The sequence below is a fragment of the Platalea leucorodia genome, assembly GCF_965183815.1.
Source record: "Platalea leucorodia genome assembly, chromosome: 16".
NCBI classification, from domain to species: domain Eukaryota; kingdom Metazoa; phylum Chordata; class Aves; order Pelecaniformes; family Threskiornithidae; genus Platalea; species Platalea leucorodia.
The window spans coordinates 12,055,019-12,075,530 of NC_138838.1; the positions used below are offsets into that span (position 1 = coordinate 12,055,019).

Genomic DNA, 20,512 nt, shown 5'->3' on the forward strand with positions numbered 1-20,512 from the left:
AAACCCCTGAGTGCTGCTTTCTCCCAGCCAGGCAGGTGCCCGGTCTGACGTGACCGACCCGCGCTCCTCAGCGCGGGAAGTAAATGAGAGTCCCCACAACCACATCCGATTTTGGCTCCAAGAGACAAATCTCCACAGGCTTGATTTAAATATGCAAAGACTATGGGGTGCTCCAAAACCACACGCGGTTACAAGTGTGCAGCCTACTCCCATTTAAATGCTGATGCTTTAAGAATAATTATAAACTGATCAATCTCCATGTGAACCAGTAGCAGAAAGGACTCCGTACGTGCAGTGAAGACAGCAGAGCAGGGCAGGCAGTCCTAAGGACACCGAGCAAACTGCCTTTCAGCTCTCACATTTATAAATAATTTACTTCTATCCACCTGTGCCCAGAATAATAATTTGCTGCCTGAAATTTTCGAGCCGGTGCTGGGAGGCTGCCAGGGACTCGCTTTCCCGGGACCCTCTGGACCTGTTGGGAAGGGGTCTGGGTCTCCAGAGGGATCTGCCCCTAGTGGGAAGAGGCACCGAGAAACAAACACAGGAGCATCCGTTCAGCTGATCGCATTAGGTCTTCACGCTGCTGCTGCTGCCACTTAGATATCTGCCTATGCAGCCATCTGTGCATTTAGACAAATATATAGGCAGATAGAGTGTATGGGTAGGTCTGGAAACGTCTGTAGCTGCGGAAGGCTGCAGAGCTCTTCCGTGAAGCAGACGTAAAGGAGAGGCTCTGTTTCCCCAAACAGGGGGAGCGTTATGAAACACGAGTGTACCGACTGTGGCTGAGGATTTTGGCAGCGCAGCGTTGAGGCTGCTTCGATCCTGCCTGTTGGCGCAGGAGGCCATGGAGCGTTTCTCTCCCGCCGGCCCCTGCACGGCGCAGGACCCCAGCGCCCCGGCCCGCTGAGCCGCAGGGACCCCGGCGAGGGACCGCGACGGGCAGCGGTGAGCAGGGAGCATGTGCGGGGCTGCGTGGCGGCTGGGTTAGTTACTGCTATAAACAGCTGGAGCAACCGGAGCACCGCGCAGACACAGGCAGGGCGCGGAGGGGTGCTCGGGAGGATTACGGCTCTGTGCGCTGGAAGCAGGAGGCAGGAGAAGGATTAGCGGGGAAGGGCAGAGGGAGCAGGATTTATCAGCTTTTCAGATATGCATTACAGCTTTTTATAATATTTCACTGGATTGTCTAGGACTTTGCCTGGCTACAACAGGAGTTCCTCGACCATAAAAGAAAGGTGAGTTTTTCCCTCTTTTTCTTATACAGTTGCATTATCTGCTCCTGCAAGCTGTTTGTCAGCTGGCCTTGAGACAAGTAATAACCAGACAACTTTTTGCAGAGGCTGAGGTATTAACATTCATTGCAGTCTGAATGGCTGTTTGATTTATTAAATTTATCCATGGCATCTAAGTACACGAGGCTTAGCTGCATTATTTATAAAGATTGCAGCTTGCTCTCGAGATGCCCTTCTCTGAGCATCCACGAAACATTCTACTTGAAAAGTAGGCATAGATAATGCGCGTGTGTGTTTGTGTCACATAGCCTGGCGAGGCAGGCTCGAATGCTCAGCGTCTCTAAACACTTTCTGAAGCATCATTGTGCTAAATAAATAGACCAACAATTTTTAGTAGGTGGATGTTGCAGGAATTCGGATGTTGAGGGGTTTATGAAAGACACTTTTTAAATACCTATGATTTAGTTACAGATCTGCATCTTATTTTAATTCCAGTACATTTCCTTGCACACAGGAAAAGATCTCATCTCTAGCTACTGTGGGCTGAGGCAAAAATCAATACATGGTACATTTTTTACAACAATCTCTTGCAAAACTTCAGCCTGTAGCCACAGAACCATACTGGGGTTTTGGAAATTGCAGATAAAGCATCATTTGCTGGGTGCTTGAGTTCTTAATATCAAAGGGATGTACATTATGCATGAATGGTTTATTATTGATCAAAATACTTTCTAGGTTCAAGAATACTGTTTGCTGATAGGTCTCAGTGTATCGGTGAATGGTGACAGCAGATTGTGTGTTATCTTTTCAGTACACATCCCTCTGTGTACAGAATGCATACACACATGCAGATGTATGTGTGTGTATGTATACATATGAAATGTAGGTATATATATGTCTGCATCTTTTCCATACCGGCACCGAATCAGTCCTCCTGATTATTACTTCATCACTGAGCGAGGTAAAAAGTATTGGATTAATGGAAAAAAATGCCATATCGCCATGGTGTGCTTTCTGTTACAAGCTGTCACTGGAACACTTTCCAAGTCAGCACTCTGTCTCACAACAAGCCTTCCTGGACCAGCTGCCTCCTGCAGGCTCTCCAGTGTCCCTCACCATAGGCTGTTGCATTCACCAACAAAATTATTGCCTAGATTTACACCCACCTATGCTAGAAAATCGGTCTCAAAAAAGTGGAATATCTAGTGAAAGAGCTGCTGTGACCAAATTTGCACAAGTTAGCGCTGGCTCTCCAGCCTTAGGCTGCAGCTCTGTTCTGTGACATCGCCTTTCGCTTCCAAAGCTGAATTATCTGTCAACTGTGAAACACCTCCTGTATTGTATGCAGTGGATGTCATATGTATTTTAACTTGTGTATTTTCAACTTGATTTAACTAGTTTATGGACTATGTAGTTTTCCTCCATCTTCCTGCTATCTCTGCATAAAGATTTTTTTCTGCTTTATTTATCACAGCTCATCATTATTTAACAGTTTTAACATGATACCAGCATCAAAGATAACTTTGCAATCTGATTACCTCTTGTAGCAAGCGCACCTAACACAGCGTGGGAAGGGAGGACGGGGAAGGGAGGGAATGGTAAACTTGCTAGAAAGCCCTCTCGAGCTGCAGCGTTTGCCACTCCAGCGTGTGGGAAATTGTGCTGCCCCTGCCTCATTTCTGGTTTGTTGACAGACCTTCTGTTGTGCTTGAAGTAACACCCAAAGCAGCATCGTGTCAGGAGAGAGTTGCACACAAGCGGGGCACGTGCGTAGAGTCAGCACAGATCCATCCTCTAGCAAGTAGAACTTTGTGAGTTGAAGAAGTGCTTATTGCTTCTGAGAGCCCAGATAGTAAGGCCAGATCTTTTGGTAGGGAAGCTGGCATGACACATGGGAGCTTCAATGTTTGAACAGGCTGAAGGTCCCTTCACTTATGTCTCATTGGGCACCTCATTACTGAAAATCCCTAGATGACGAGCTTCACTTTGGTGGGAAGGGGGTGGAAGAGTTAGTTTCTAGAAATATTTACAAGCCAAATTATTCTCTAAATCAAACAATTGGAGGTGACTTGGGAAGAGATGGGGAAGAAACCCTTTTATTATATTTAAATACAAACCCTCAGCAAGTTCTGCAGCAGCAGAACTTGAATGATGTAGTGTGTTTCACACGGAGGGCGATGCAGGATGGGCACGAGCAAAGCACGGGCACTAACTCATCCTCAGCCTTGCGTGCCTGAGCTAGACACCCTGCCTTGGAAGAAAGAAGAAAAGGAACTTGAGTTTTCCACTTGCCTTGCAGGAAGGGCAGGGATGAGAAAACTGGAGAGCAACAGAACCGGTGCGAGCTGCAGCGGCTGCTAGAGCCGCGTGGCACGGCGCAGCGCGAGCTGCGCCGGGGCTGTCTCCTGGGCCTGCCCATGCAGGACAGCTCGTGCTGCTGGGACGGTGGCTGCGGTTGCTCCAGGGGCTGTGATAAAAGCCTCATCTGCAGGGTTATCGGAAGAGCGCGGGGGGAATGCCTGCCCAGGGCCAGAGTTGGAGGGTGTTTCTGCCTCCCCGTCTGAAGCCACGTGCTCCGGGAAGGCCAGGTTGTTGGATTCCAGATGGGTCTTGTTTGAGCATTGCATTGTAACTTCCAGAAAGGTCAACGATCAGGTTATATCCCATAGACCTTATCTCACAGAAAAGTACATGTTTAAGTTGGTGAAGGAAATGAATATTACCGTAACTCTTCATTGAAAATTTCCTTACTTTTTGGTGAAAGAATATCCTAGGAAATGTGATGGAATTATGAAATTGCCTCTTTTTCTTTCCTTTGCATAAATTCCTAAATTACATTGTTAAGTTAGTGAGACGATTCCACATGACACTTTCTTAAGGAGCTAGAAAAAGTAACAATGGACCTGAGCCACAATCCATCAGCATCAACCTAGATCTTGATCTGAGTGGGTTTCGGCTTAAGAGAGTAGAGTACCAGGATGTTTCTTCTAAGCTTTACTTTTAGCATGTGCTGCTTTCCACACAAATGTGATCCACGGTTTCATTCTTCTCTCTTATCCCATGATTTGGAAACGGGGATCATGTGGAATTTCTCTGTCGATTCCACTCAAGGCATGAGGGGAGAGCTCGGACAGCTCACCTTTGTCATCTTTTTAACCCCTTTCTCAAAACCCAAAAGAGACGGCTCTGGCCATGTATGAAAGTACAGCTGCAAGAAGCACTTGCTGTTGGTCACCTCAGGACCGACACTGGGAGATCTCAGGGTGCTTTTAGCTGTCAGAATAAAGGGAACTGCAAATATTTGACAGGATCCCAACATTAAATTTGTGGCTTCTCGAGAGTTTTTCTTCCTATGTGCATTCACGCAGTACGATGTTGGCCTTGACCTTCCAAAGAGCCTCAAAAAAATGGCAATGTGTATCTAAAAGAAAGGCTGTGAGCCAGAATCCTTCAGCTAGGTCCTAACTGACTACATTTGTCCTCCAAGAAAGCTGACAAAAGAGAGGAGAAACGTGGAAGAGGGATGGATTTTTCTAAAAATAGCATTCATGAGTCCAATCCCCTTCAGTTTACAATAGAAAACATAGTCTTGCTTCCTTGCCAAGAACTCTGAATTTGCAAAATCCTGCTGGTCTTTAGACAAGATCAACTATTGATGAGCTGCAGCCGTCAATGCAGAACCGACCTAAGTTTCTGCATTGAGCAACCTATTAAGGGACAGCCCTGAACTGAGCAACTCTTCACCTCCAAGCCTGGGGCTGGTCTTTAGCATCTTCAGCCTTTACCAGCTTTCACATCATCACTAAAAGTATTCAGTCTTCCCTTAAAAATTCTGTAACTACTCCTTTAGCTAGGAGAGTAGAATTGCCAAGAACTTCACAATTTTTCTTCTGTTTCTCTTTACAAATATATTAAAGCAGCTGCCTAGTGTGACATCTTTTGTCATGCTTTGCGAGGTCATTGTGGAAGCAAGGTACTGTCCTGCTTTTCCTTATAGCAACTTTTTAATGGCAGTTATAAATCTGGTGTTATATGTCTAATGAAAGAAAAATAAGGATTAAAAGAAAACCAGCGCTTTAAATCGGAAACGCCTCGGGTCCCGTGCTTAGTCCCGTCGCAACATGCTGAGTTCACAATCTGTGCTCTGGCATTTCTCAACACGGTGCATAACCTCGCAGCGTTGCAAAGACACCGAGGGAGGGGTACGTTTCCAGACTGGTGTGAAATGAGTAGCACGCGCGGACAACTCCCTTCCCTGCCTCCTTCCAAAAAGAGCTCTCTACAGTCATGTCAGTGGTGCAGGTGTTCCCCTACCTGTTAACCACATTATTTTTATGAAATATTGATAGAGCTCTAGAGAGATACAATATCCTTGACCAGACACAGTGGCTGTTGCTAGCGTCTGCAGTGAGTTCAACCAGGGGGCTCGCATCCCCGCAAAACGGCCAGCTGCCTGCTGACGGACACATTCAGAGGAGCCGGGCGCTATGTGGCTGCCAGAGCTCATTTTGGAGGATGCCACTAAAGTCCCCTCGAGGACTGCCACCTCTGCCACCCCGCTCTTCTGGGCAATGGCAAGACCCCACAGGAGCAGGCTCTGAGCAATGTGACTTGCAGGAAAGTTGCAGAAAAGCAAAGCAGCTTTTCTGTGGGTGCTGGTAGGACCATGCCTTGTCCGAGCACTGCAGATTCGTGCAAAACCTTTGGGAGAGCATCTCCTACAGCTGGCACCCAGCACCACGCACTCTGAAGCTGGATGGCACCTGAATAAACAAGTAACCCACCTGCAGGAGTGCTCGGGAGGATTGTCCAGCACTGAGACAGGGGTCCGAAAACTTGGCTACCAGACAGCAAATCTACCGGTGATCAAGTCATGCCAGATTTAGAGGAATCTTTCTTTTAAGATGTTGGCTTTCCCAGAGAGAGTAAGAAGAATTGCAGCATTGCCCATTTTGGGAAACAGATCGGAACAGATTCATGTTTTGAGATTCTGGGATTTCAGGGAAGATGCATTTTTCAGCTCTGCATTCAGTCCTCTGGTATATATAGAGGTCTTACAGAAAAAAAACCACTCGAACTGTTTTTTCTAATGACATTTCCAGACAAAAAAATCTCAGGCACAAACAGCTAAAAATGCTGTTCAAACAAGCAAATGGTTATCTGACTTCTGAACAGTTAAAAATTCACCTGTCACTAATAAAGAGAATAAATTAATGTTTTATAAAATAAGATCACTCAATGCTCTTCTGAACCCCATCAAATTCTTGCCCTCAATCACCAGGTAATTATCCATTTTATAAAACCACAGCCACCAGACGCACCACCTTCTTGGTGGTGCAAGGGACCCTTTCCTTGCTGGAGGCACAGCACCCAGCGGATCTTCTGTGCTACCCCTCACCATCTCCAAAGCTGATCCTTGCCAGTGCCAGTTCTTTCCCTTTTTCTTGTTGCAGCATTAACCCTTTCATTGTTCTCTTCACCTGGAGGGCTTCTCTGCTGTTTAACAGTTCTCATTGCCCATCTCAAAGTCCTTTCAATTATCATTTTATGATTTTACTGACTAACTCAACTCTCAATTAATATGGTCCTAAAACCCCTTTGGCTGTGAGAACCGATAAATAGGAACAAAAGACTACTTTTCTTCCATTTCACTTTGTTCATTTTAAGTGAAACATGTATGAAAAAGACAAATGATACATTTTCTGTTACCAGATACCAGTTCATATCCTCCTTACTCTTTCCTTTTTAATATCATCATCAAAAGTGATGCACTTCAATTCTTTCAGGCATACTTTGATGATATTGCATTATGCAGTTTATGGAAAAATCAAATGACTTTTTTTTTATGTCAGCAGCACTCTCTGCTACTTCCCCACTAAAAAGCAACATTTAATTTTTGAGTTGCACATTTGCAGCAGTTGCTGTGGGCGGAGAGTCTGCTTATTTATTTGGTTGGTTTTTACTACAATGTACTGTCATGGCAACTGTACTGAGGGCGAATGCATCTGGAGGTAATTTATATATGTCATATTGACTGCAGTAAAATTGGCTTGTACAATTTAAACTTTTTCAACCACTGGGCAAAGGCAAAGTTAGCCTTTTGAAACCCAGAAGCAGCTTCTCCTTAGTAAATAAATAAATAAATAAACAAACTAGGCAGAGCAACAGGAGCAATGCCAAACGTTTCTTGGTGTTTGAATGCAGAGCTTGCTGCATACTTAAATTAGGTCCAATATCTTGGGCAGTTACCCTAGTTCTGCTGATGCAAAGTAGGCTTTTCACCCTGCTAACGTGGGAGGCAGCGATCGCACCCCGCACAGGCGTTGTCTGGGCAAGCGGTGGCCGGACCCGTCTCCCCTGGCACAAGGAGGCATCGCTGCCTGCTGCCCAGACGAGCGGCAGATCTTCTCGTCATGGGGATGGTGCAGCTTCCAGCTGCCCCACTCTACATCACTGCAAACATGGAGAAACTCAACTGAAATCCACTGAAAGACTCAAGCACAGTGGCATTAAAAAGGACTAACTTGGGCCACTGATGCAGTTTCAAGCATAACACACCCGACCTCAGCTACCCGGCTTCCATGGTCCTTCTCCGGCCGAGGTGCCGCTTTCGGCATCGCTCATTAGCAACGCCTAGAGGCTCCCGGCTGCGAGCACTGCCTTTCCAATGCAAATGACTTGGACACACTTGAGAACTTTGGCTCAAAGCATTTCTTGATATTGTAACTTGATCACTTTGTGAGTAAACCAAAAGAGCTATGCAACCCTGAATTACAGTTGGGCAAGAACGATTGCAAGTCTGACAAATTTATCTAGCCTCATCTTGCTGCTAGGGGGAAAAAAAATCTTAAACCTTTTGAATACATATGTGATTGCAGCCATTACCATCTCACCGATGAGGCTTTGCAGCAGCATTTTATTAAGAAGGGCCATCCCTTTGCATTAGAGATGGCAACTCGAACCGTGTGCTGCCTGCTCAGCCACCAGCCACCACAGCATGCGGCTGCCTCCTCCGCTGGCCAAGCCTTACCTCAAAATCCTCTGTGCCGTAAGGAGCATGGTAATTTCCCGGTCAGAATCTCGCATGGCTAATACATGCACGCATCTTTCGTTTAGATTAGACAGCCTCTTTTGGGAATAGCTCAAGCTTCCAGTAGCCCCATGTTAGGAACAACTAGTGAATCAAATCATACCTATGCTGATGGAGAGTATTTCTTCAGATAAATTAGCGCAGTAACAATCTGCAGTATCTAATTATGGCTAATTTCCTGTTCATCTCTCTGGGTCCTTCTGACCCTTTTACTGTAATTCTTGAGCACTCACAACGTTGATCAGAGATTTTCAATAATTTAACTTTAAGGGTCAGCTCTTCAGCTGGTGTAAATCAATGCATTTCCTTTGGCTTTGGAGCTGATCAGAAGGGAGTTGTGGTAACTTTTACAGTGGAGAAAGTGTTCTTAATTTACTACAGCACGTTACAGCCTCATAGCCCTTTGCACCTGCTCGCTCTCTCGAGTTCACTGGCTGCTAACAGATCCACAGGTACTGATGGAAAGGGAGTAGTAAGTCCTTGCCAGACTGAGCTCCTGGAGAAAGTGTAGAGGTAAACACAGAATATTTTTTTATATTATTCAGCCTTATACAATTGAGACGAGAATACATTAACTTTAACAAAAGAGTTTTAAAACCCCATCTAAATCAGGTCCTCAAGACCACCCGACTTGTAAGATTAGAAGACAGGGACTCCTGCCTTGTGCCAACCCCGTTTAGCAGTTGAGGCTGAAAGGTCACACAAAAGGAATTCAGTCTCATTTGACGAAAGGCATTGTTCAGGCCCTGGCCCAGGCTGCCCAGGGCAGGGGTTGAGTCCCCATCCCTGGGGGGATTTAAAAGCCGGGTGGATGTGGTGCTGAGGGACATGGTTTAGTGGTGGGCTTGGCAGTGCTGGGTTAACGGTTGGACTCGGTGATCTTAAGGGTCTTTTCCAACCTTAACGATTCTATGATTCTAAAGATTCCTCTGAGCTTTAATATATTTTTGGCCTAGAAGTTTTTGGGGTTTGTTTTTGATTGCTGCTTAAGGTAGAAAGAAGTTGCAGAACTAAATGAAAAAGGGAGTGGGTGGAGACTTGATTGGTAGCATCTATTTAAGAAAGAGGCATTAGTGAATATTCACAAAACTATAAATCAAATACAAAAACAAGAAATACAGTGAACTGATGTTTCTTTGCCACGACTGTGGATTTCAAGAGTGTGCCCCAAATGCAAGTTAAGCAAAAGCCATAATATTTTCTTTTCTACAAAACACTGCATCTTTTCTCAACACTCGCCTGGCTCCACAGAGAAGTGATTGACTGGGAAAACAGGAACTTATGGGGAGATGCCAGCTTTTATTTGCTACGGGAGGTTAAAGGTTCCCTAGAGCACAAAGGAGCTTTTCTTGCCCAGACAATCCCATCATGCTGTACATCAGCACAACTAAAGCCTGCAAAGCTCAGAAGCAGTCAAGAGATATCTGGTGAAACTTGAAATTAGTTTTTTTCAAACGTTCACTAGTTTTTGTCCATGCATCCACACGTCAATATTTGGCACTAGGAATCTACTAAAAAAATAGCAGGATCTCTGTTTTTTTTTAGAGAGACATGCACAGCAACTCAGGCAGCTCGGCATGTACAGAACCCCCAGAGATCCTTCCAGCATAAAGCCTGACTTTATTGTGCTGCAAAGAGATTAATAATTATTATCTTATCTATTGTGAGCTGATGCAACTTCTTTTTTTCCCCACACACCCACACTGCTGTTTCCTTCTGATCTGCACTTGTAGCTTAGCTACTGTTTCGCTGAAAGGAAGGAATTTGATAATACCTTCCTAAAAAGATGCCTATACTGTGGCTGCCTGTTCCAGCCAGTGACAAAGAATGGAGATGTTAGCTATTGACAAAAGAAAATAAAGAACTTTTTTTCCAAAGATCCCAAGAGAAATAACCTCATCATAAAGGTATTTCTTGTGCATTCCAAGTTAAAAGAAAAAAGAAAAAAAAGATGTAAGGCTGAAGATCTGAAACTAGCTTCTGCTTAATCAATCATTCTCTTTGGGTTATAGTTTTTAAAGTGCATAATTATAAACAACAGATGGAGAAATGCTTGGCTGAAAAAAAAAAAGGGGTGGGTGGGGGAAAGTCACCCTGATGACGGGTGTTTTCTCTTTGGACGTGGACCAACCTTCCCCCCTTGGTATTTCAGGTTTCAGCATCGGCCGTTAGGCAGCTCGGCAGAGCACGACGATGGCGTCACCCCAGGTATGCGCGGAGCCCCTCGGCCAGCCGGACGCCTGAGGCCGGCGGCTGTGCCGCGCCAGGCTGCTGTCTCCACCACGGCCGACCGAGGAGAAGGCTTTTCGTCAGGAGAAGGCACCGAAGTGATGGGCTGAACTTATGGGAGGAACCAGCGCCCGGCCAGGTGGAGATTCAGGGGCCCGTCGGGAGGTGTGAAGGGCCCTGTTCCAGTAAGGGCATGGCCAAAGCTTTCTTCAGGCTACAGAAGTTTCTCCGTCGGACCCAGTTTCTGCTCTTCTTCCTCACAGCAGCTTACCTGATGGCTGGCAGCCTCCTGCTGCTGCAGCGGACCCGCTTGGTTATCCAGCAAGGTTCACGTGGGACCTCCACTAATCAGGCCCTGCCGGTGCCAGACGGGATGGCTGGGGTTGGGATCGTAGACCCAAGGATGCTGCAAAACCCCCGCCCCGGTCCCAGGCTGCTGGTGGGCATGGACGCGCTGCAGGAGCCGGCCCTGGACCAGCGGCACAGCCCGCGGTGGCTTGTGTCCCGCAACTCGGAGCTCAGGCAGTTGAGAAGAAGGTGGTTTCACAGGTTCATCAGCGACCAGGAGCCCATGCAAACAGCAGGACTTAAAGCAATGAAGCACGCTGCTGAACACAAAGGTAAGGGATGTACCCCTGCCCCATTTTCTGTCACGCACATAAACTGCACCTCCTCCTAGGACCATCCCGGGCAGAGACTGGTGAGCATCACAAAGTCTGCCTGCAGAAACGCCTTCCTCCTGGCTCGTCACCACTTTCAAGCCAGTTCTTAAGCGTATGCACAGGCCAAAGTATGATCCTGACGTCCCTGGTCATGAGCTGTAACTTCCTCCAAAAATGTATTTTTATTGATTGAATGGAAGCCCAGACAGTGAAATATGCTTCCCTAATTTAAATTATTTTCTCTTCCAGCAGGTAGAGATGAACACTGTTTAATTGATTTTCTTTCTCAGAACAGGGAACACTTTAAAAGCAGGTTTTATTAAATTAACTATCCAAAACCACACAATACTTTAAGTCTAGAAGTGCCTCCTTGCTGTCACAGCTTTCTAGCATATACTAAATTCTGCTGTTGCAAACATGTGCTGCTCCTGACCTGCGCTCTGTGACCACCTCTGCAAACACACTGTCCTTAAGGGGACCAGACGTGGGCTGTACAACCCTTCTTCCCTTACTGAGTGCCAAACCACCACCACAATGAAACGAGAACTCCTGGATTGGAGACAAACTCCTGGTGTTTGGCAAGTTTGCTGGAAATTTGCCACAGGCCAAGGGGAATGCAAGGGGAATTCACATCGCTGCACGGGTGCAGTCCATCAGCGGCCAGAGCACAGCATACAAAACTGTACGTTTTCCAATCCAAATGGAAAGCCATTAATTCAGGTTTGACAGAAATCTGAGGTCATTTCAGTGTGAGCCTGATTCTGCTGCCCTAACTGCTGCTGATAAATACACGCATGGACTGCTTTCGTTTGTTCAGTAGGAAAGCTTTTAAGAAACAATTATCCAGACCACGTAACGAAGCAAAACAGGAATCTGTAGATGTTCACATTTCCTGCATGGCTTTATAGCCTTATGACCCACCACAGAGAGCTGCATCGTCCCAGGCGAGTTTGGGACGGCAGCCCCTCGCCGGGCCCGCGACGCGCTCCAGGGAGGTGCGCGAAGCTGGGTGCTCAGCCAGAGCTGGAGCCCCAGCTCTGCAGTCACCTCCGAAGGCTGAGTGGCCCCTTGAGGAGCCCAACACAGAAAGCATCAGGATTCGAGCTAGGTGACCGACCATGCTCTCAAAGCTACAGCATCAAATTATCATTTGCAATCTTTGATCCATTGCTTTTTAGAACTAGTTGTTCTTGAAGATGTTTCACCGATAATAAAAAAAGGAACGGGATCTGGATGACTAGACACCACATTACTAAACTGCTCTTTAGTTTGCTGAATAAATTTACCCAAACAAAGGGGTACCTTCTGCAAAAATCCCACAAAATGGGTGCCACCTCTTGACTCCTACTGAGTGAATTGTTAGAAATGGGAACAAGAAGGTGACAGTAATGGTGTATGGGAGATGAGTCACACAGCGCCAGTCAGGCAAACTGTAACCGCCGGAGCTACCTGAAGCACCACGCTGGAGCTTCCAAGAGTGCTCCACAGGCGCTCCATAACACCCGTTGCTAGCAGGTTTTGGTAGCAGAGAAGAGAGGCCGCAAAGCGCAGATGTCTCCCACAGAACCCCACTGCCTTTCATGACTTGCCCCGAGCACGTAGCCTGGGTGCTCAGAGCCTAACGACAGCCCCTGGACTAGCACGAAACACGAGGCTGCAGCTACTCCATCCTGCGCAGCAGTGACCAAGCCTGGCGCAGGGGAGGGGAAAGCTTTGAGGAGGGGCCCTGTCCCCAAGGGCTGGACGCAGACACCGCTGGCTCTCTGCGGGGGGAAGACGCACCTTCACCCTCAGCAAACACGTCTTTCGCTGACACTGGTTGCTGCCTACTTTAATATGCTCTTCATAGGCAGTTGTAGAAAAGAAACACATGAACGCTCCAAGCTACCGCTTTTCTACCTGTACCTCATAAAACCAATATTTAACATTCACAAAGTATTACCTTTTCACTCTTCTGCAAGCAGCAGACACCCTGGTCTCAGCTGCTCAGCAGAAGCTGACGACGTACCCAGGAGGGGCGCAGGCAGGGTGCTGCCTGGGCAGGCTTGCTGTTCCGTGCCGGGAGATCTGAGGGGGCCAGGGAGGAGAAAAAGCAATACAATAAAATAGAGCACGTTACGCTCACTTGCTCGGGATGCCCTGTGATTTGTGCTTCCACGCTGCACGTGCTCTGGCAGCACAGGTGGTTTCGGTGGGTTCCGTGAAGTAAACCTGGCTCGCTGAACGCGTCGAGTGCCCACGAGCCCTTTGGCTTTGCCTCTTCCCCATCCCTGCCGGTGTGAAGGCAGCACGCCTGGTTCTCCCTTCACAGACTGCAGCTGCCTGGGCTGCTCCACTTCCCCCTGTGTTTGGTGGTTTCCCCCCCGCCTCGATGAGTGAAAGAATAGATAAAAAGTAGAGAAATGTGGTGAGTCTTTATGAGCTACTCTAATACCAGGTAGAGTATGAACCTGCCCTTTAAAAACTTCAATTAAAACCAAAAAGGTTAATTTTGAAAATCATCCATAAAGTTAGTTAAGGCTACTGCCCCTATCAGCCGTTAAGCTAGTGCCTTGCTCAAGTTCTAACTGCTGACCCAGAGGAGCCAGAAGGACTATTTATTGCTACATCCCACTGAATTATGTTGATTCAAATAGGCATCATTTGAATATCTGACTGAACATGAAGTGACATTATTAATAACAGCATTGTTAACAAGCGTTGGAATGCCTTTGGAAATTATTATCAATTAAAAATTTAACTACCTATGTAGGGCATTTTATCTTCCCCCCCCCACCACCCCTTCTCCTAGTAAACTTGCTGGCTCGTTATTTCATTATGGATCCCTTCCAAGATATAATGAACTCCTCCGTGGTTGTAATGCTTGTTAAAGTTTCAGCATTGCCCTGTGGTTCCCGCTCAGTAAAGCGGCACCTTGCCTTGCTGCGGAGGCTGTGTTTGCGCATTCCTCATCGGTGCCATCCTAACAACGCCTGTGCTTCCCAACGCGGCACGGCCGCTCTGCCCCCGCTCACACAGGGGCATTGCAAGCCAGCCCTCAGCGGGCTTCGCCAGGGCAGACCCTTAACCTGAGACAAAAATGATGGCAATCTGCTCCTGTGAACACCTCCCAGCTCGCTTTGCCTTGCTCTGTGTCCACCCAGGATCGTGTGGCCTTGGGTGAGAAAATTCAAGTCCTTTTTTTTTCGTCTCCACATCAAGCTATCTTGCCTGCTCACATTGCAAGTGGCTCAGGGCAGGGACCACATCTTATCCTGCCAGGGAGACTGGCAAATACTATTAGTGCAACAAATGAAAACAGGAATTTGCTAGCTAAAAAATGAAAGTTTTCTGTTATAACACTTCCAGTGGATGGGGTGTTTCACTGTTTCCCCTCGGGTGTGTGTACTGTTGGGTGTTGTGTGTGTACTGTTGGGTGTTGTGTGTGTACTGTTGGGTGTACTGATGGGGTGTGCACTGTTTCCCCGGCCCGGTTACGCCATTGCACGGGATGCAGAGGTGACAGGGATTGGATCGCTGACGTGCCGTTCGGCTCTAAGACCGCGGAGTCTCTCCGTGACTCATTCATAGGAGGACGTGAATGAGATCTCGCTGCCGGGCTGGCGGCAGCGTGGGAGGGAGGCAGGGAGGAGGGCAGACGCTGCCTGTGTCGCCTGGCCTGCCCGTGCCTCCCGACTCGGGCTCTTTGGCCCCACACACTGAGTTTTCTGCTGCTGCTGGTTTGAAGCAAAGTACCCAAGTCAAAAGTCTCCAGTAAAATGTAGAACGTCCTCATTGCAGGTGTGTGACGCCCATCTCGTTAACAGCTTGTGAATTTTCTAATTGCATGTTTGCAAATTACCAATGTGCAGGTCTTGGAATCTGCTGTTGTGTTTGCAATATTCAAATGTTTGATTTATTATTCCTAGCCCCAAAATCTCTGTTAGAGTGGCCTGAACTTTCTTTTTCTTGTGGACTATTTTATTGTTAATATAATGCTTTTTAGTTTCATTTTTCATCGTATATTCTCTTCCTATCAACAGCTCATGTTATTTAATTTCCCTGTGTTATCATGTCAATACTGCTCCTTCTAAAATCAAATTTCCTTTCTTCCTTCATATTTTAATGATAAAATGTACTTATATAGACAAAATCATTGTATAATAGAGGGACTCTACATCATCCTTCCAATCATATATTAAAACATGGACTGGATTTTTATAGTATTTTGTTTCTGACAACAACAAAGAGGCTTAACATAGGATGCAGTCTAAGAGAAATATTTATCTTTCATATGCTAAGTAAAGCAAGACGTATTTTAAAAGATTCATTCGTGCCAGAGAAAAAGAGATAGTTCAATGCGATAGCTAGACAGTGCCGCCTAGTTAAGACTGAAGTTATCTTTCCATTATAGCTTTAATATACTCCATGTACCCAAAGAAAATTGATTTTCTTAATATTTCTCTTGCACCATCTTATTCTCAACTAGAGATTTTCAAGAAAACTTGGGAGAAATCCAACAAGATTTCTCAAAGCTTTTATCATTTTGAAGCCCACCTTCTCCTTTACTTTAGAAATTCGCCATGTTTTCTCGCCGAAGGGAGTTGAGCAGCCAGCAGCTGCCCATGGGAACCACGGCACCAGGGCGGTTGCAGACACCGGGTCTGCAAAGGCAGGCCTGCTTAAAGTAACCTGGGTAAGGCAAGAGTCTAATTTCCCTTCTGTTCTTTTCCACTGGCCATCTGAGCTTACCCCTTCAGTAGTACCCCCAAAGGTTCGGTACCAGCAGAGAGGTCCGCAGAGCAGGCAGGACCCCAGACAGGTTGTGACTTGATCGAATACAGCCCTGCTTGCAACTTAGGGCACTGAATCGCCGCTGGATGGGTTTTTCCCTCTCCCCCGTCTCCATCCCGTGTGCGCTGCCTAACTCTGGTCTTGCATGCACACAGGCACCTACATGGGATGCTTCAGCGATGACTCGAGGGAGAGGACACTGAAGGGAGCTGTGTTCTATGACTTAAGAAAAATGACAGTATCTCACTGCCAGGAAGCTTGTGCTGAGAGGTGAGTGGTATTTTTTCACTGCAAGTTTTCTCTTTTCTGACAGTAAGTGGAACTGAATTTGAAATGGGAAAAGCATGCATATGTTAAACATATAGCATCTCTGAAAACTGTGATTATCTCATACCTTCAGGCATGGTGTAGCTCTGCTATCTTGCTTAAAGCGGACTATTTCACTGCTGCCTATCCTCTTTATTATAGCATGGCTACTTACAATATATTTTCTGTTGTCCTGGTCAAAAATTACTGTTTTGTTAGATAACCTTTGTTAGATATTTCTAGATATTGCCCTCTAGCCCAAATCTTTGATCTAAAATATTAAAAAAACTATGAACAAACCAGCACTCCCAGAACCAGGAGAGAGCAAGATGACCGGGTGCGCGGTAGGGAGCGGGGCTGTTCCCACTGCAGCCTGGGAGCTGCCGGTCGTGGGGGAACAGGCAGGCGCAGCTCCTGCCGCCGCGCTGCCTGCCCTGGTCAGCCACGGCAGGGCAAGGGCCAGGGACTATCATGAGTACCTGGGGCAGGGCTATATGAAAATATTTATGAAAAAGACTTTGTGTTGCTCCCAAGCACAAGAGAAAGCAGAAGAAACAATGCAATTTAGAGCTATTCCTGTGACATTTTCTTCCTTTGGTCCGTAGAGCAATGCAGTACACGTGGAGCCCTTTGCTTTAGGGGTGCCCGACTGCAGCTTAACCTCATGTCGCTGGCTTTCAGACCCTCCCATTCCAACCCAGACCCCTGCAGCCACACAAAGATGCTCGAGGCGGAGCTGTCCCTTTGGTGGAGGAAATTATACCCTCTTCCCAGATGGACAGACCGTCAGGCCTCGTCAGACACTTTTTGGAGGACACAGAGCCAGGCCCTGGCTTGGTGCAGCCAGCAGAGGGGTCAGCTGTGGGGTCTGGCCAGGGGGACCCTCACGCACCCTGTGTGGGCACGATGCACGCTTGCCTTTGGTGTGAGAGGCCCAAGGGAGCGCTTCGCCCTGCAAAGGGGACCCAAGGGTCCACACACCGTGACCGCAGGCTGCTGCCTCCATGCAAGCGCCGGCTCCCGCGCCGTGAGCCCACCCGGACAAGACCGTGGTTTCACATGGCGTGGGAGGCGTTGGCAGCCTGCAGCGACCGTTCCCGGAGCCAGCGCAGTGGCGGGAAGCAGGCCATGGCTTGGGCGCCTCGGGAGAGGCAGCGAGCCCTGGGCCTGCTGTTCGAGCAATGGCCTCACCTTGGTTTGAGTGTTTGAAAATTGCCTGACTGGATCCAAAATGCCCAATTCTAAATGCCAGTTAACAGAACCCCTGAAAGGGGCTTTTCTTCTCTATTACTCTAAACCATCCTAAATATTTCTGATCAAAACCTGAAGCGGTAGCTCTGGGTGGGGGCGGCATCACCCCCAGCGGCAAGGCCATCACGTCCGCAGCACCGGGCAGGTGAAGGCGAGCTGTGCTCCCGCGGGAACAGCACGAGCACGTCTGCACAGCTGGCAACGGGGCTGTCGCTCAGACACCCACATCAGGAGGCAAAGCCCACCTCGCCCTCCCGAGGACTGCCCCGGGCCCGGGCAGGCTGTGCCGGGCTGACTCTGACCACCACTGCCGTCGCCTGCAGTGTGAGGTGGCTGCCCCCCTCAAAGAGGCCATGCTGGTCCCCGGGGCCGGCTGCCTCCCTGGAGCAGGGCAGCAGAAGCGTACGCTGTGCGGGGGACAGGCTCCTGCCTTCGTTAGGTATAAACTCGGGAATAGATGGGGTGCCGGTACCAACAGTGCCTGCTTTTGTTCCCCGCAGGGCTTACACCTACGCAGGCCTGGCGTACGGAGCAGAGTGCTACTGCGGGAACAAGCTCCCAGCGACCGCCTCGAAGCCTGAGGAGTGCAACAGCGAGTGCAAGGGGGAAAAGGGCTCTGTCTGCGGAGGGGTGAACCGGCTCTCTGTCTACAGGGTGGAGGAGCTGCGGGCAGGAGCGAGACGACGTAAGTGGCTGTGTGACGGGAGAGAGGAGGCCGCTCTCCCCAGGAGGGATGCTCGCCCCACGGGGGAGAGATGCCATGGCCGGGCTGAGCGCGTGGGCTGTCCCTGCTGCTCTCTCGCTCCGTTTGTCACCAGAGTTTGAAACGGCAAAGGACAAAGGTGCCCATGGGGCACAATGTCCATTTGCTGCTGGTCCTGTCCCCGGCTCCCTCCCTGAAACAGCAGCTCCGCTCACTGCCTCGGAGCGGTGAGATGTGCCTGGCGCGGCTGCCTCAGGGCTGCCACATAGAAAGTTAGTGTCACCGGGGAAGAAACAAAACACAGTGCAGAGCGATTGCAACAGCAGCAGAACTTCAGCTGAAAAGCTACTCCCTTTCGCAACCATTGCAGAGGGAGAAACCCACACGTGTTTAAGAAACAATCCTGGAAGCGGGTGCCTTACAAGGGAAGGGCAGAAAAGCACTCGTATCGATGCCACCCTAAGCTCAGAAATGATCCTAAGCAAAATAATTGCTATGTGACTGCAGCAGGAGAATAAGTAGAGGCCAGAGAGAGACGCACACCGATCTCTCTCCTAAGTGAGAGAAATGAGACCACGTTGTTTTGTTCTTCCAAGGACTTCTGTTCTAGTGGCGGCTGGGATTTTTGTTTCATCTTTAGATGACAACACTTACTCTACTTGTCATTCAATTAGCTACCACAGGAGATACAATAGATAAACCTTTGGGGCAACACAAAGCACATATAATATCTAAACAGCTGAGCAGTCTTTACTTTTGGCAAGCTCACAAGACCTTAACGGATGTTATTTGCTGAGAAGAAGCACCAAGACCTTAGGTTGTGCCAGTATTGATGGTACTTCATTTCTTCTTAAAGACAAGTCAAGGTTTGTACAATAATCCACCCAGCTACATATAAATTATATATCAAAGGTACACAGACCTAAATTGCTAGTGTCAGGCTGACAGGCACATTGGCAGGTTTCCCGGGACATGCATCACTGTTTAAATCTTCAGCATAAAATATATATACATATTTCACAGGAAAAGGCGGCATTTATTTTTTTCTTAAGTATTAATGAATTAGTCATCAAACTAGTCTAGCCTGGAGCTAGATTTGTATTTTGTTTGCCCTTAGTAATACCTGATACTTGACTGTTTGAAGAATCCCACTGACACAAGCTAGCTGAGAGGCCAACAGAAGTATTAATCACGATGAACAAGTATATTGGAAAGTAACTCTGAAATTGTAACAGCGTCCGTGATTTACACTATGCAATACAGCAAACAGACTTCGCATAAGGCTTCTCCTTATGCAGAGCAGATCCAGCGGCATCTCCATTTAAACCTTCCTAGACAGGGGGTTTGCTGGCTGCCGGCTCCTCTCTCTGTTCCTCCCCCTTCCCACCCTGGCTCCCCGGGCACCGTGAGCTGCGCAGCTCCTGCGCCGCAGGACTCGTGCCCCCATGTCGCATTAAATGCAACGAAGCTCAAAGTCTGCAGCTATTGCAGCCCGGGGATCACTGGGGCACAGAGCGCCGTTTTCCTCGGGGCAGGATTCAGCCATTCTTCCCCAGAAAGCGGGCAGACGACGTAAATACAGCACATTTCCAGTGTGACCCGGGGTTCCTCTGCAAACCCTGCTCCCTCCCCAGAGCCGGCGTGGGCAGTTCAAGCTTTCTTCCTGACCTGCTGAGACAACTCTAAACGTGTTCATAAACATTTTGTTTCAGGGATTAAATATTAGTGTGAGATTTAGTAGGAAGTCTTTCATGAGCATTCTGAGAAGCCAAAAAGCTTCTGCTCCTTTATTCTTTGGTGCTGTGCTTGCAGTGATCTGGTCTCAGGGAGACTCCCGTTTCCCCAAACTTGCATAGAGTCATTATATTTTCATATCTCCTGAGTGATCCGAAAGATATAGCATTGCTTCTAGTAACTGGTTTGAACAGTTATTAGAACAATATTTAAGCAGCCGCTCCTTAGATTGCTCTTGGCTCATGCTGGAGAAGCTGGGCCCTTCTGCCAGAAAATCCATGCAGAACCAAATATTTCCTTCAAAACTGCACTGCATCTCTCCTGTCATCCCATACATTCCCCACATCGGTTCTGCTGAGTATTGTTTAAGGTAGCCAGTGGGTGCGGACCAGGACTCAGACGACCCAAATTCGTTCCCAAATCCACCTTTCTCCTTACTGAGTCATGCTAGGCAAATTCTGTCAATAGAGAGTACGCAGCAATGAAGTAAACGCATTTTCCACCTTTGTAAAGCCCACAAAATCCT

At 47.8% G+C, this 20,512-nt stretch overlaps 1 protein-coding gene across 3 annotated transcripts in view; it reads left to right on the plus strand.

The window, feature by feature from the left end:
• Positions 1–700: 700 nt before the first annotated feature.
• Positions 701–20,512, plus strand: part of WSCD1 (WSC domain containing 1) — a 33,963-nt gene continuing 14,151 nt past the window's right edge. Inside the window, exons 1-5 of one of the 3 annotated variants that reach the window (XM_082328349.1) lie at positions 701–951; positions 1,197–1,241; positions 10,481–11,177; positions 16,148–16,262; positions 18,050–18,234. In XM_082328349.1, the coding sequence (XP_082184475.1) occupies positions 10,751–11,177; positions 16,148–16,262; positions 18,050–18,234 (727 nt within the window). In that variant the 5' untranslated portion in view covers positions 701–951; positions 1,197–1,241; positions 10,481–10,750. Of the gene's footprint in view, positions 952–1,053; positions 1,242–10,480; positions 11,178–16,147; positions 16,263–18,049; positions 18,235–20,512 lie in introns of those variants that run through there. The other 2 variants (XM_082328350.1, XM_082328348.1) reach the window with 2 other exon arrangements.